Raw genomic sequence first — 15,717 nt, 5'->3', positions numbered from 1 at the left:
GCTTCCATTAGTCCTAATGGAGCCCGGAACCTGAGATAGCGACTCTAATCTATTTTAGAGGGTTTAATGCTAGAGAAATACACTGAACCAACAGTGAATGCTGAAGATTGTGCATCAGCAAACTGCTAAGATGCTGATAATGCAGTATGACAAATAAATGTAATAATCAGTCCATCTCCTTGTTGTATATTTTGTATATTTGTGCTCTAATGTACTAAAGCATCACATATCGAGTTAAGATGCTTTCAAAGAGAATAACATGAATTCTCTTTATTTGTCAACTGACAAAGAGAAAAGAAGAACCAGTTTTTCGTTTTACTTTGCAGGTAGTTTGCTGCAAACATCATGGAAAACCACTGATGCTTATAGTCAATTCTCGATCCTTTTTAGAGGATAACAGCGATCCCGGCCAATTCTTCTTTGGTAAATCTCTCAAGTTCCTCTAGATTTGGTGATCTTCTGTCATGGTCTTCAGTTTACCCCACAGATTTTCAACAGGATTCAAGTCAGGGCTTTGTGCAGGCCAGTCAGTAATGCTCATTTTGGTCTTTCGAAGGTAGTTCCTCACCAGGAGCGACGTATGTTTTGGGTTGTTGTTGTATAGGAAGACTAAGTGACTCAGATTTGTGGCATCTGAAACTGGCATATCCTCCATTTCCAGATGCACTGAAGCATTCCCACAGCATAATACTCCCACAACTGCTTTTCACTGTGGGGGTGGCCTTCTTTGTGTTGTATGCTTCTCCCGTCTTTCTAAAAATATAAGCAGCATCTCTGTGGCCAAAGAGCTCTAGTTTCTTCTCATCTGACCAAAGAACTTGCTTCCAGTATAGATAGTTGTTCTCCAGGTTCTTAGCAAACTTCAGTCTGGCTTGAAGGTGTCTCATGTGCAAAAGTTGAGTTTTTCTTGGTCTGTAGTCTTGAAATCCATTCCTGCACACAGCTCTGGTGATTGTCTTCTTTAAGACTACAATTTCCAACTTGGCTAAGTCATTCACATGTTTTTGAAGTTGTTCTGGGGTCTTTAGACACGTTTCTCACTAGTTTTCTTTCCAGAGTCACACTTGTTCAATACTGTGTGGCTCTCTTTGAATTCCTTGATTATGCTTCTAATTCCAGTTCTTGACACTTGATAACTTTACATATACAACTCCTAGTTTGTGAGCATCAACAATTCTTTTTCTCAAGTCTAAACTGATTTCTTTGGTTACTGTTACGATTACGTTTTCTTCAGTGACAGCTCAAACCCTCACTGAAGTTTTTATACTTTGTGTAAACTGGAAGACAACCCGTTTGAAACTCAGCACATCATTACACAACACTGGTTTGTGCTGTGGTGACAAAATGTTCAGCTACAATACTGACCCCAATTAATGCTTTTTAAAGAAAACTAGTATGTTTGCAAATGCTATGTTGAAAATTAATTTGCTTTATTTAAAAAAAAAAAAAAGAAAAACACTGGAGAAAATGTTGACAAAACTTTACATTTCATACGAGGGCTAATAATTCACCGCTCATCTGTACATATGTCTAAATCTATCTGCGCGCCATCTACAGTAACGAGTCCTTTATTGAATTGAGGTGTGCTTATAAGGTTGCACCAATGACCGATTCTTACATCAATTATCAAAATTTGTGTATGAAAGTTTGAAAGATTTCAAACTGCTGGTTTATGTTTTGAAAGAAATATGAGAAATAAAATCTTACTGAAACCATCTACTTTATTTATTTCCCATTTATTTAGGGAGACAATAATGTACCATGGACAAAACAGCAAGACTTCTTTTACAACACAAACCAACAATCTCATTCATTCACATTTAACACATAATATCAAGTATATATTCCACAGCATCACAATCACACTTTAGAGGTAAGACGTGGAAGAACTCCTCACATCCCCTGAATACACTGCCTCTGTCCCTTTATCCACATTCATGTTCCCATTTGATTAAATATCTGCATTGATCACTGTTACATCTGGGGGAAAGAGACATCAACTCTTTTTTCGCAGCTACTAGTGGAGTGCGAGTGCAGCACTTGATTGGGGCGAATTTATTTAAGTAATATTCTGAGACAGCCTAAGGGGATTTCAGTACTGTTTTTTTTTTATGAGTAAACTTGTCGAAAATCAGCAAAATGAAATACAATTTGTGTAGGTCATGGAATGTTTGGGCGTAAACATCAAGGAGAAAAAAAAAAGACTATGTGACTGTGGCAGACATTCAGAACATGGGCCAATCAGTCTTTACTATGTTGCACTGCACTGGGGTCTGGATATCTGAGAGACAAGCTGAGAGGTAGGAAACTCACTCCTCCAAGGTTCGGAAAGCATTCTGCATGTCCTCCAACAGTTGGGCGTAGTCTCCTTTGATCTTTGCTTCACCATCCTTGACAGGATCCTGAACGATACATGAAAGGCACAAAATCTTTTAAGGGGGTTGATGATCAATATGGCAAAGAAAAAACAAAACAAAACCAAACATCTCCTGCCACATGAGAAACAAATGTGTACCTTGAACTTCATGGAGCTGATCTTGTACAGGATCTCCCCCATGTTTTCCCTGATGATGGCCCAGGTGATTTTGTTGTCACTCTGAGCTGTGGACTCCACCGCATGTCGGGCCATGTCATAAAACGCTATCATGTTTGAGAGGATGCCAACAGTTTTGTAGAAGGGGCAAAACCTAAAAGAATATTTACACACATATTGTTTAATACTTTTTCCTGTTTTCATGGGAATTACAGTAATATCATAAAATACAACATCCAAAATGCACAATTACAAGAGTCAGCATGTTCTTTTAAGACTTTCAATGTAATCTGTCTAAATGTAAGTGCTTTGTATTCACCTGTCATAGGGAGTATAACCATTCTGCTGCAGGTAGTCGTCCTTAATGAGCTTAGCAACTTCTAGAGTAATTTTATCAGTCTCAGCGAGTGAAGCCTGGGAACAAAACCAGATGAGTTCTTGTTATATTTTTCTAGTCATTGCCACATATATATTTTTTTACATATAATGTATCCACTAACTTGGCTTAGAAAAAATATACAAGAGATTAAGCATTAGATTGCATTTGATACACTGGGCCTTTTGTACCAACACATGTTCCTTCAGTCTCATGTACAGACTTCACTCTCTTCAATCTCCCACCTTCATCTGGTAAAACTGATCAACAGATCTAAACCCATTTAGAGTCCATAGTAACAGAGCTCGTAGAACTTCCAAAGCATTCAAACTGAATAAAAATTGTAATGATTAACATGAATTCAGACCATTTACTGTTCATTGGTCATCAAAATGGACATAAAACACTACATGCATTAACGCTAATTTACACCTTTGAACACTACTTAAAAAACTGTCACAGATTAAACGCTATCCGTGAAGCTGGATTTTAAAAAATGAGTGTTTGCAGTAGAGCATTTGTGGCGCCATCATGTGGCAGTACAGAATATTACTTCACTAAGTCAATTTGTTGGTTGCTGCCAATAGACTTACATTAGTCTATTAGTTTTTGTGGAAATCATGGAAACTAAAATGAAAAGCAGGGTCACTTTTGCACCGCCCTGGCAGTATTCAAGAGAGGAGACATGCTCTGCCAGCTGATTATGTCACTCAGTCTGTATACACAACCCAACAATGGACAAACCAGTGCATTACCAAAAGGTGGATTCTCCCATTTGAGTGCATGTAGCTTAAAAAAAGAAAAGTGATCGCAGCAGCCAGGGGCAACAGAAAAGTGACGCCCTTAAACTGTTTTAGTTTTAGTCTCTGAGTTTTATCCAGTATGTGACTAGTTAGCAAACACAAAATAATCAACCTTGTGACGTCATGTTCTGTATCTCACAAGAAAACGCTATAATTACGTTAAAAACTTCAACTTTAAACACTTATTTTTTAAATTCAGCCACAGAGGCAGAGTTCAATCTGTGACAATGTCTTTTAGAGTAGGGCTCAATACTGTAACCTAACATGCTTGTGTTTGGACAGTAGGAAAGAGATGGTGTGTCCAGAGAGACTCTGAGCATACAAACTCCACACATAAAGGAGCACAGACTGCACAGTGACACAGTGGTTAGCACTGTTGCTTCATGGTAATGAAATTCTGGGTTCGATCCATCGCGCTGCTGGGGACAGTTTTAGACCATTTAATATAAACTGACTCACTTTGCCAACAAGCTGCACAATCTCAGCCAGGTCCTCTTCTTCCTGTAGAATCTCTTTTGCTTTTGTGCGAAGAGGAACAAACTCCGGGAAATGTTTGTCATAATATTCATCCAGAGCTCGTGTGTACTTGCTGTAGCTGATGAGCCAGTTTACAGACGGGAAGTGTTTTCTCTGAGCCAGCTTCTTGTCCAGCCCCCAGAACACCTGCAAACAACAACAAAAACACAGGACAGTGTAAAAGAGAGACACTTTCACTTTAAGGTGAATTCGGTCAAATGTTTACATTAAGTTTCTACATTTTACTTACCTGAACGATTCCCAGTGTGGCTGAAGTGACAGGATCGGAGAAGTCTCCACCAGGAGGTGACACACTAAGGAGTTCACAGTATTAAAGGTAAAGTTTACTAATAAAATAATCACCTGCTGGATTCTATTTAAAGGTTTCACATGAAAAACTTTACATTTTCTAACTAATTTTCCCACCGAAGCAAACTCAATATAACGACGTGCAGCAGTCAATGACCATCTACAGAACGTGCACAAACAAACAAAAAGCACAAACTTGCTTATATAAATGTGAACTCACGCTCCTACGATGCTGACGCTGCCTTCTCTCTCTGGATTTCCCAGGCACTTCACACGTCCAGCACGCTCATAGAAGGAAGCCAGTCTGGCGCCCAGGTAAGCCGGATACCCGCTGTCTGCAGCCAGCAACACAAAGGTAAATGCTTCACATGAGTTTACCTACTGTGTGAGAGGGTCTTAACAAAATCTGAATGAACTGTACTATGAAGTGAGTTCAACATACCCAGGGTATCCTTCTGTTATCTGGACTCACTTACACTAGCACTGGTACTCAGGATAAGCAGTCAAACAAAGCTAATTATCATCTTGCTATGTTAACCCAGTGTTTCCTCTGCACGTTCACAGGAAAAGGGTGGTGTCGGCAACCAATCACAATTTTCTTCTTACTATAACAATCGCAGTGTATGTATGTATATATGCACCCCCATCTCTTTCTTAATAGGTGGACCAATCTGAAGGAAACACGAACATTGCCACACACAATGCGATTATTAACATCTATGTTTTTAAAACGATTCATTCATTGCAATTCTTCTCATTTTCATATATACCATTTTAATTTCGACATCCCGATATTATGCGATATTATGTTCTTACGCTTGCCTTTCTTTCAGCTGCAGCTCCAGTGTTGTTTAACATCTGAGAGTAAAGATTAAATAACAAACATGGGCTTAGACTACACACGAATTTGATAGAAGGTCTTCAAGTACAGTGTAGGCGTCCTGTTTTAGGATTGTATATTAAAACTTCTAGAACAATAAAATTACTGTACAATTGCAGCCCTACATAAAAGGGGAAAATTTTTTGTCTAAGAATATATATTTATTACCAACGCTCATCAGGTAAACTGGTAAACATTAGACACTATTGAAAGACTTTAAACCCTCCTATCTCCACACAGATGTCCAAATGATCCTTCAGGAATAGTGACACTATTTTCTGGAGAACTGAATGGTCAGTAGGAGGTGACTTTTGTAGGGGCAGGGATAGCTCAGTAGGTAAAGTGGTCGCCCCATGATCGGAAGGTCGGCGGTTCGAATCCACTTAACGGCTACCCTGAGGTACCCCTGAGCAAGGTACCGTCCCTACACACTGCTCCCCGGGCGCCTGCTTAGTGGGCTGCCCACTGCTTCACTGAGTGAATGGGTCAAATGCAGAGAAAAACAAGTAATTTCCCCATGGGGATCAATAAAGTATCCATTATTATTATTATTATTATTATTATTACCTGCTGATCTCTAATCTAGAACCAGAGCAGGTTAAATTCACAACATAAGTTACCTTGGCAGTATACCCTGGTAAGAAATAAACCACCTTCATAGTACAGAAACCCCAGAGCTACCCCTGAAGTTACCTAATGAAGTCCTGATTAATAGTACATCCTCACTAGTTAAATGAAAAAGAAAGTGCTTTAGAACATGAATCAAAATGGAATTAGTAAAATAAACCAAATATATTACAAAAAAAAGCCCTGAAATAAATGTTACTGAACTACAGTATGAGGTGACTTTTGTACCTGCTGATCTCTAATCTAGATCAGCAGGTACAAAACAAACATGTTTTGAGATTTTGATTGTGACCACTGAACTCACCAGCAGGCATTTCAGCCAGTCTTCCAGAGATTTCTCTCAGAGCTTCGGCCCATCGAGACGTTGAATCAGCCATCATGCTCACATTGTAGCCCATATCTCTGAAGTATTCAGACAGTGTGATCCCTGCACAGGCAAAAGTTTGACATTTGATGACACTTTCAAAATACTGTGCAGGAAGAGGAAAAAACAACAACAAAATACACACTAGCTCACTACTAGCTACTTTCATAAAGTTCTGAATAGGATTTTAGAGTGTTTTAAGTTTTTCAATTACTTTTCAATTACTTTTTTTTTTTTAAGTATGTAGTAAAAGTTAAGGTTAACAATGACTCAGTTCTCTATAATGTAGGCAGCTTATACCTGTGTAAATGGAAGCCTCTCTAGCAGCCACAGGCATGTTGGAGGTGTTAGCAACCAGCGCTGTTCTCTTCATGATGCTCTCAACTTTGCCGTCAACTTCCATAGTGAGCTAGTGGCAAGAGCAGTGTGAACAACAGCCTTAGCTTAAGCGAGTCAAAAGTGATGCTGTAGTGCGTTTGTTACAGTAGATAGAAAAAAACTTAAATAACAAATCGAAAGCTTCGTAATCTTCAAACCTCGGGGAAATCTCGCAGCACTTCAGACATTTCGTTTCCACGCTCTCCACAGCCGACATAGATGATGACATCACTGTTGGAGTACTTGGACAATGACTGCGAGATCACAGTCTTTCCACATCCAAAAGCTCCTGGTATAGCAGTAGTGCCACCCTGCACACAGCTGTAAAGCACAACAGCCACACGGTCTTACTATGTAATAAATAACTAAACAATCCACCAGTGAAAAACCCACTTTTCATAATATGTGATATGCAGTACTTGCAGTACCACCACCCACTGTAACGCTTATGGGCTGCCCTAAATTAACTCTATTGATAATCACTATAATCCTTTTTTTATGGTTAAGTAATGGTTAATCCACCAGTATGTGCACGATTTTTAAACAAAATTATATTTTTAATGCTGAAAATAATTTCAAATTTACTGATTTATAAAAAAAAGTTTGTTTTAAACATGTTTTTGAAAGATTTCAAAAATATTAGTGTTTTCTTGTTTTTATGACAGGCGGTTTAATAAATCTGTTAAGCGGCATATATTAAATAAAGATGTCATAATGCACAGCAAATGAATACTCACGGGAAAAGTGCATCCAGAACTCTCTGGCCGGTCAGCAGTGGATGATTAGCTGGTAGTTTTTCTGTGACGGGGCGGATTTGTCGTACTGGCCACACTTGCACCATGCTGAGTTTCTCTTTAATGCCTTCAAACTCAAGCTCCAGAACCACATCCTGAATGCAAGAAACCCCCCCAAATCAGTTTTGTTTTTATCCAAAATAAAAAGCACTTTGTTTCAAATGCAACACTCACTGAAATGTCGTAGTTTCCAGGTGGAGCCAGGTAGGTTATGGTGCCTCTGCTACGAGGTGGAAGCATTAGCTTGTGTTTGATTAAGGAGTTTTCAAATACCATACCATAGATATCTCCACCAGTTACGTGACTGCCGACCTGGCGAGGGGATCACATTTTTGGTCAGCACACTTAAGAAGAAAAGCCTTTGAAGGACTCATCACTGCAACAATGCGCCTTCCTTACCCGAAGGTTCTGCCCGGGCGTAAATTCCCATTTGTTGTCTCTGTTGAGAGCACCAATGTTTACTCCTCTTGGGATGTAAATACTGTTAGTGAGGTCATTGATGTCTTTTAGTGGGCGCTGGATACCGTCAAAGATGGAGCCCATGATACCCGGTCCCAGCTCTACTGACAGGGGCTTTCCAGTTCGCAGGACAGGGTCCCCGACAGACACGCCAGCTGTATGATCAAGTTAGGGTCACCAAACAAACCACGAAATGTCTGAAACGTGATATCTGCCAAGCAGCTTTTCTTAATGCAATTCAGTCTGATTTGTTTTTTTGTTTTTTTACTTTTGATGTTTGACAAAAGATGAACGAAACACGGCAGCAGAAAGGATACATGTCTCCTCGTAGACCTGGATAGTTGCCATGTCCCCTTCTAAACGGATGATTTCTCCCACCAGCTCACTGTGACCGACTCGAACCAGCTCATACATGGCTGCTCCTGCCATGGCGGTAGCTGTCACCACTGATGGCAATAGCAAGAAAGAAAATTACAGATACTGAAACGATTAAGAAACAATGAAAAGTTTTACTTGTTTATATTTTCAACTGGGACAATTTCAAAGAGATTATTAAGACAAAAATGACAAATGTTATAGCTTGAACATATGTAACAGACCAAAGATATCCTTAAGCAGAAGTCATGCAGTTCAGGATAACTATATAATCTACAGCTATGCTAGAGAGGCATTCTTTAGTGAGATTAGACGGGTAATAACAGGAAATGTCATGATTTTGTCATCATGTGATCAACTTCCTTAATTTGTCAGCTACTTAGCTAAACATTGCAACCATACTACTTTTAACTACATTCAACCTGATAGATTCTAGCCATTTAAAAGGCAAGAAGACCAGACCTGGTCCAGAAACACCGTGTACATATCCAAACTGGCTTTCTCGGTCCTCATCCTGGATCTTGGGAAGTTTTGAGGTATCCATCTTGATAGTTTATATCTTACTAAATTCCTTGAGGGGCACACAGAGGACAAAATATGCTTTCAAGTCATTTTATAACACTCACACACAAGTTAAGACATCGTGCAATACTTAATCATTAGCCAGGGTAGAGTTATTGTATTACTATTATTTTTCCAGACTTACTTTAGATGCTAGTGTGACAGGGAGAATTATGCGAGCACCGTGACTTGGTGGTTTCTCTCATGAATGAATGACCACATCTAACAGTGTTAGGTCGTGAGCTAACTCTGCTAAAGCTTCATTTTCCTTCCATCAGATACTAAAGATGAGGTAAAATGAGTCAGCGCTGCCATTCCTGGCCAGATGGTAGCTTGTTTGTTCCTCCATACGGAAGGCTGAGAGTAAAGCTGATTTGAGCGTGTGCACGTAGAAGTCAGGTGACTAGTTAGCACACACTAGCTATCTTCATCATCATCGTTCACAGTTTAAGCTAAACAAAGAATTTTACACTCGAAATTTGCCCCATAACTGAAAGGCAAGCTGGTGGGAATGTAAAACCCTACAAAGCCTGTATAAATACTATACCTTATTACAATGGTCAGCTGTCCAGATTTGTGTCTACTGTAGAAGACTGAGGAGGAGCTTCGCTGTGCTAATCACCTGCCAACCAGTACACTGTCACGGGACGAAAACATCTCCATTGCGGCTCAACTCGCTTCCTGTCTTGCAACGCTGGCAGTTATTACAGAGCCAACATGGCGTCTAATAGTTAACAGTTTCTCAAGTTCCGTTGAGCTACACTTTGGCATCGGGTGACCTCTGCTGGGTGTGAATGAATTTACAGGCCTCGTTGTTTCATTGTTTTCTTTATTTTATTAAATACTTATATTCCATAATTAATTTAGCATTTTTAATATTATATTATATTTTTATTGACACTATGATATAGCCTATAAAATTAAAGCTGAAAATTGGTTGCAGAATTAAAAACGGTTTTGGTTTCTGTAACTTAAGTGGCTGTAAAGTTGATTTGGTTGTAGTTTTGAGAGCACAAACTTTTAAATCACCTCATTGTCCTTCCAGGTACTGTAACTTGAAAATTTTTCACAGTAAAATTTTTTTCATTCCTTATTTAAATATCCCCAAATTATTGTTCAAAAACTGGTTAAATGAAAAAAAATTTTTTTGAGTGTGAGGCAGTGTTACCAGTTTTGGTGCGTTCATATATGAAGTCCTTTAATGATTTGCACATTTGCACATTGACTGTTTTGATTATCATTTTTTATGTAATTAAATTTACATATCACTTTAGTTCTCAGTTGATCAGTGAATTTAGCCATCTCGTGTCTCTTTGTGATCATTTACTTAATTTTGATTTTGTTGTGTATTATATTACTCCTTTTTGTCTGACAGAGGTAATTTTCCATCATTTTGTAGTCATTGTGTGACCATATTTTTGTGTCTCTGCTCAAATTCTATGATATTCTGTCTGATTTTGCCTGTTTTTAATCTCTTTGTAGCCACTCTATGCCTCTTTTTTGGCTACTTTGTATGTCTGCAGGGTTGTTTAGGTCATTTTTGCCTTTACGGTCATTCAAAGTCATTATGTGTATTCATCATATGTCTCTGCAACATATTTTTGACCCACTGGCCCATCCCCATTAAGGTTGTGCAAAAATCTATAAATAATTTTCAAGTGGGTTTTGACCTCTAGTATCTAGTGGAGTTTAAGTTAAAAAGAAAGAAGTAAAAAAGAAAAAAGACAAGGACTTAATGATAGCATGATTTTATTGCTAATTTGGAAAGTTTATTGATATATCAGTATTTGTAAAGACGCATCACAACTAATAGAATTAATGTCAGACATGATACCTTCATACACACAATCAGAACTGAGAAATTGTTACAACTTGAGGTAGCTATTACAAAACTAATGGAATTAAGTGTGAGATTAGGAAGATTAAATTAAAACAAAAACCCTTGAATCTTTCAATATTATGGTATGATTCAGTGCTTGTTTATATCACAGCACATATTTTAACTTGTCATAGTAGGGAAAGCACAGGCTTGCTCTACTTGTGTGTTTGAGTGTTTGAGCCGGCTAGTTAGGTAGTGTGCCAATGAGCCAGCGTACCTAATACAAAGACCTTGAAACTAAAGAAGCTATGTGGAAGTCAGCCAATGGTAACATGTATTATTTATACCTATGCTTTTCTTACACTGAAATGCTCTCCGCTGGGATGCTGCTGGACAAAGATAGGAGGTCATCACGTAAGGACATTTTGCTAGAACAAGCAGTATACAAAGACAATCTTAAGAAACTAATGGGTCACATTTCCATGTGATAGAACTGTGTGATTTATCACACACTGACTCAGTTTTGAAATGAGGATATTAACCTGTTACAAAACAAACTGGTGCAAACTGTGTAGATGTGCTAGATTAGTGGTTCAGTTGCTCATGAAATATTTATTATGAAAGTAGAAATAAAAACTACAAGGTAGAGGTATTTTGGCAGTAGTGGCTTGGTACAAAGACTCCACTAGATGGAGCTAGATGGAGTGTTTCACAGTTTTCTTTCATCTGTGCTGAAGATCCAGTGGAGAAAAGACCAATTCAGTGTTTTGTCAGTCCGACCACTCATTCTCATCAAGCTCAGAGTCCTCCTCAGAGTCGCTGTACTCAACTGCAATGCGTCGGGAAAGGATGGTGGCTACGTCGTTCCCCACCGGCTCCCGCTTGCTCTGCTGCTCCTGCTGCTCTTGGACTTTCTTCAACTGGATGCCTAATGAGGGCACACACATGTAGAGAGAGGACAGAATATTATATGTCTGTATTGCACAGAGTGTTAGCTGCTCACATGTGTGCTCATCTGACCAGCTGGAAGCCATGCCAACTGCGTCTAAGCACGCTGACTCACCCATGCGGATGGCAGACAGCAGGTCACTTCTTGCGTCTCTCACAGGTTTGGTCTCACGTCTGCAGCCTTCACTGTGTCCCGCTAGGTGTGAGGGTGCAGATGGCGGAGGGAGAGGAGGAGGTGGGGGACCCGGGGGTTGAGGGACCGTGTGATTCCCTGGAGGAGGTATTGGTGGGAGTGGGCAGCCCGGGCCCGCGTGCCCAACGCCATTATGTGGCGCTGGAGGATGTGCACCCAGTGGAAAACCAAAGGCTGTCTGGGCTGATGGGATTGGAGGGCCGGGGGCAGGAGGTGGTGGGATAGACCTGTGTGACAGTAAAAGAAAGAGGATTAAGTTGCAGATGCCCAAAAAGAGTATATTATATTTCAATTTCTCTCACATACTTGTAATCTGCAGGGAGACGAATTGAACCGTTCATTCGGTCTGCAGCACGAGGATCTGCTGCGGCATAGGTTACTCTCTTGTAGTTGACATCAATGCTTTGGTATTCATGCTCCACAGGTGGTGAGGGATGCGTGTTCCCAGGAACGTAATCGTGAGACTTGGCAGAGTTACAAGCAGCATGGGCAGGCACTGGAGGGATGGGGTAATCTAAGAGGTCAGGCCTGGATAAACAGTAAAAGAGAGTTTGTCATGCAGATGCAGATCCAGATGGTAGATTTGTTGTTACAATATCAAAGCCGACGCTTTACACAACAAAGATATTACAATTTGGGTCACAAGGTCCTATTTGTGAAAACGGATCTACCCCTCCTTTTGGGCACACACACACACACACACACACACACACACACACACACACACACACACACACACACACACACACACACACACACACACACACACACACACAAGTCCCCCCCATCTGCTAAGTTTTATTTTAAAAGTAACATAAATCTACAATAATTTTACAAATTTCTCCATAAAAATACAACTAGGATAAATAAGATCTACATCATTAGTCCCAAAGATGGGAAATTCTTTAATTCCCTCTGTAGCGTTGTATTATACAGAAAAATACATTGAAAACCTATCCAAAACACAATCTTGGTAGCTTCTCTAACCTCCCATCTGGCGAAAGGGAGCCCTCAGATGATGCTCCTCGCCTGAGACTCTGTGGATGTCTGTGATCTGGACGGAGCTCTTTATCAAACGCCATCATGTTCCACTCCTGCCTGCGGTTTCGTGCCTTTCTGACCTTCTTCACCTCACGCTGAATGGTGCTGCTGTCCACACATCGCTTCTGTTCCTGCAGAAACAACAGGAATACAGAGTTTGAGTAAGCAGTCAGTAAGTAAATACGTACATGCGTAAACATGATGGGTAAAATGCACTCTGACCCTATGCCTCCGCCTTTCTTTCCTCTTCTCCTCTGTGTCCTGAAGCATTTTCTCTTTCCACAGGTCAAAAAAGTATGATGGGTCAGAGTAGTATTTCATTGCATCAGTAGAATCCTCTCTGTATTTAAAAACCAATTTCCAACATTAACTGAAGACAGATATCTAACTTTAGAACAGTAAAAAAAGAAAGAAAAACAGTGCAGCACCTGTAAGCAGTGAGGTTGCTGAGAGGAGGAGGTCTGTCACTGCTGTTGTACATGTCGGCTACAGCACTAGGAAGGCTGCCCTTGGATAAAACCTGCTGGTCCTGGACACTCGAGCTTCTGAAGCCCTTCCTCATGTTTATGTCTTGAAGGGAAACTTTAAAAAAGCAAAATTAAGGAGGAAAGTTTGATATAAAGCGTGTAGGAATAACCATAGCAACAAACAGAAGAAGATTCACTGATACCCAATGAACTAACCCTCCTCCACACTGGAGTCTAGTTGGGTGACTTTGATGGCCAAGCGGTCAATTCGATCCTGAAGAGAGTTTGCGCGCACGTAAAAGGTGTTGGCTTCATTAAAAAGCTCCCCGAAAACATTTTCTGCATGCTTACCTGCAACCAGAGCAAGAAAGCGGGAGAGAATAGAGGAAAAGCAATAAATGGAAAGGTGTGTCAAATCTCAATAACATTTAAAAGATAATGGCACCTTAAAGGCAGAGTGTTGATATCAACTATCTAAATTAAACTGCTCAAAATGTTTGTTTCCATTACTCAGTCAGGGGCACATTTCAAACAGCTCTAGTCTGCTTAATGTAAAAGCTATAATTAGACTGCCTGTGTTTGTGTCTCCGCCCAGTTACTTTCCATCTTATCGTGCTGTTGTACAAATCTGTACGCTAAGCTCTAAGCTTCGGTAAGTTTACTAATCGCACACACACACACACACACACACGGATGTACAAACTATCAAAGGATATGTTGTAGGATTTCTTCTTGTCTCCTCTCACTTATTTGTAACCACAAAAGCACACAGGCTTTCTAATCTTTATACAGACATTGCAACAACATGTTTAACATTAACCACTGTACTTCTGCACAAACCTGTGTACAGAGTGAAATGCATTTTAGCAACGACTGCAACAAATCACACACTGACAAATTTGATACCCTTAAAATATGTTCTTTGTTTGTTTCTCCCCTCATTCAAAGCCAGCAATTAAGTGACACTCTTATCTGATAATCCCTTTTAAAGGATTAAGAAAACAAAAGCACTCCCATGACATAGAGGGTATATGTCAATATGTCAAATTATTATCCCCAGAAAACTCAATGCGTATTGTGTTGTGTTACAGGACTGATATACACTATGTAGCCAACGGATTAGGTCACACCTCTTAATCTTTGAATTTAGGTATTTTCAGTCCCACTGCCACCGATGTATAAATTCAAACACTAAGCAGTCTCCCTTTACAAACATCTTCAAAAGTGTCAATCCTCCTAAAGAATTTGAGTGTGGTGCTGCAACAGGATGTTACTGTTACAAAAAGTCAGTTTTTTTGAAATGCCTTCCTTCCTAAATGTTCCACGATCATTTGTAAGTGGCATGTAAAGTTACAGAGCAGGGAGAAAGTGCAGAGCTCCAAAGCTCCTCTAGCATTAACATCAGCACAAAAACTGCACTGGGAGCTTCATGGCCTGAGTTTCAATGGCTGAGCAGTTCCTCTAGAAGTAAGGTGTAGGAGGCCAAGTACTTTGGTCCATATTATGTATTAGTTGTGACAAATCGATCTGTTAAATGCATAATAAATCAAGCTAAAAATCACTGTGTGCAAATTAGTTTCCCACCCCATCACTTCTAACGATCTTTCACAACTTGAAGTAATTATGCCCTGAATATTTAGATAGTTTAGGTTTTTTACTGTATAATTTTCCTTATGATTTAAATTTCGATTTGCTTAATAGTGGCAACACCTTGATTGCATGTAATGAGCACAGGTTAAAGACGCATTGATACTTTATTCTGAATCTGATCAACTGTAAGCTTACTCAGACTGCTGAGCTGTCGAATTATAGCGGACAGCGTGTTGTTGGTTACACATTCCAGCTCGTTGCCAATTCCATCGGGCACGGCACTGTGGCACAGGTGCCGAGGCTCAATGTTCCTCTTCACCAGAGGCATGACCCCTTCTCACATCTCCCCAGCTGCTTGGAGTCAGAGGACAGAGCTGACAGCTCACTGCTTACTGCAACCTGTGGACTAGAACAATCAACATATTAATGCATAAAGTCGACGCAGTCACTAGTGTTCTCAAATTAAGTTAATAATTTCACTTTAAATGTGTCTTTATATTTAAAAAGCAACCCTGTAATGCATAATGCACAATGCATTAGTATGCTTGTTAGCTTTCCATGCTTTTACAATTTAAAAAGTGTGTGGGGAACGTGTAATAGAGAGACAAATTAAAAATGACACCTTTGAGGGGTTTTTTTTTCCAATATTTGCTGCTTTGTACATTGGGCCACTTGCTGTTGAAT

At 39.8% G+C, this 15,717-nt stretch overlaps 2 protein-coding genes across 3 annotated transcripts; both read right to left on the bottom strand.

The window, feature by feature from the left end:
* Positions 1-1,703: 1,703 nt before the first annotated feature.
* LOC308387562 (V-type proton ATPase catalytic subunit A-like) lies at positions 1,704-9,679 on the bottom strand. 2 transcript variants are annotated; one of them, XM_080867709.1, is made up of 15 exons: positions 9,523-9,679; positions 8,877-8,985; positions 8,357-8,485; positions 7,980-8,194; positions 7,755-7,892; positions 7,524-7,675; positions 6,945-7,107; positions 6,709-6,817; positions 6,349-6,471; positions 4,758-4,872; positions 4,479-4,542; positions 4,172-4,375; positions 2,853-2,947; positions 2,516-2,687; positions 1,704-2,402 (listed from the first exon to the last, which is right to left on the bottom strand). In XM_080867709.1, the coding sequence occupies exons 2-15, from the start codon at positions 8,956-8,958 to the stop codon at positions 2,310-2,312; spliced, it is 1,854 nt and encodes a 617-aa protein (XP_080723835.1). In that variant the 5' UTR covers positions 8,959-8,985; positions 9,523-9,679; the 3' UTR covers positions 1,704-2,309. The 2 variants fall into 2 exon arrangements, with proteins under 2 accessions (XP_080723835.1, XP_080723836.1); XM_080867710.1 differs by lacking the exon at positions 9,523-9,679 and adding an exon at positions 9,121-9,381.
* A 1,885-nt stretch (positions 9,680-11,564) lies between these two features.
* LOC308386927 (actin-binding protein WASF3-like) lies at positions 11,565-15,419 on the bottom strand (the record flags this gene model as incomplete). Its single annotated transcript, XM_080866760.1, has 8 exons — positions 15,229-15,419; positions 13,660-13,794; positions 13,405-13,558; positions 13,199-13,316; positions 12,923-13,107; positions 12,242-12,463; positions 11,858-12,162; positions 11,565-11,722 (listed from the first exon to the last, which is right to left on the bottom strand). Exons 1-8 carry the CDS (start codon positions 15,359-15,361, stop codon positions 11,565-11,567), a joined length of 1,410 nt encoding a protein of 469 aa, XP_080722886.1. The 5' UTR covers positions 15,362-15,419.
* Between the last annotated feature and the right edge of the window lie 298 nt (positions 15,420-15,717).

Source organism: Rhamphochromis sp. 'chilingali', assembly GCF_963969265.1.
Source record: "Rhamphochromis sp. 'chilingali' genome assembly, chromosome: 19".
Classification (NCBI taxonomy): Eukaryota; Metazoa; Chordata; class Actinopteri; order Cichliformes; family Cichlidae; genus Rhamphochromis; species Rhamphochromis sp. 'chilingali'.
The sequence above is the reverse complement of the archived record's forward strand: the minus strand, read 5'-3'. Positions and strand labels throughout refer to the sequence as shown.

Coding starts and splice junctions, on each gene's coding strand:
- LOC308387562 (XM_080867709.1), bottom strand. CDS start 8,958: ATGGATACCTCAAAACTTCCCAAGATCCAGGATGAGGACCGAGAAAGC. Junction 7,893..7,979: donor CGCCCGGGCAGAACCTTCGG/GTAAGGAAGGCG, acceptor TCCCCTCGCCAG/GTCGGCAGTCACGTAACTGG. Junction 7,108..7,523: donor GTTCTGGATGCACTTTTCCC/GTGAGTATTCAT, acceptor TGTGCTTTACAG/CTGTGTGCAGGGTGGCACTA.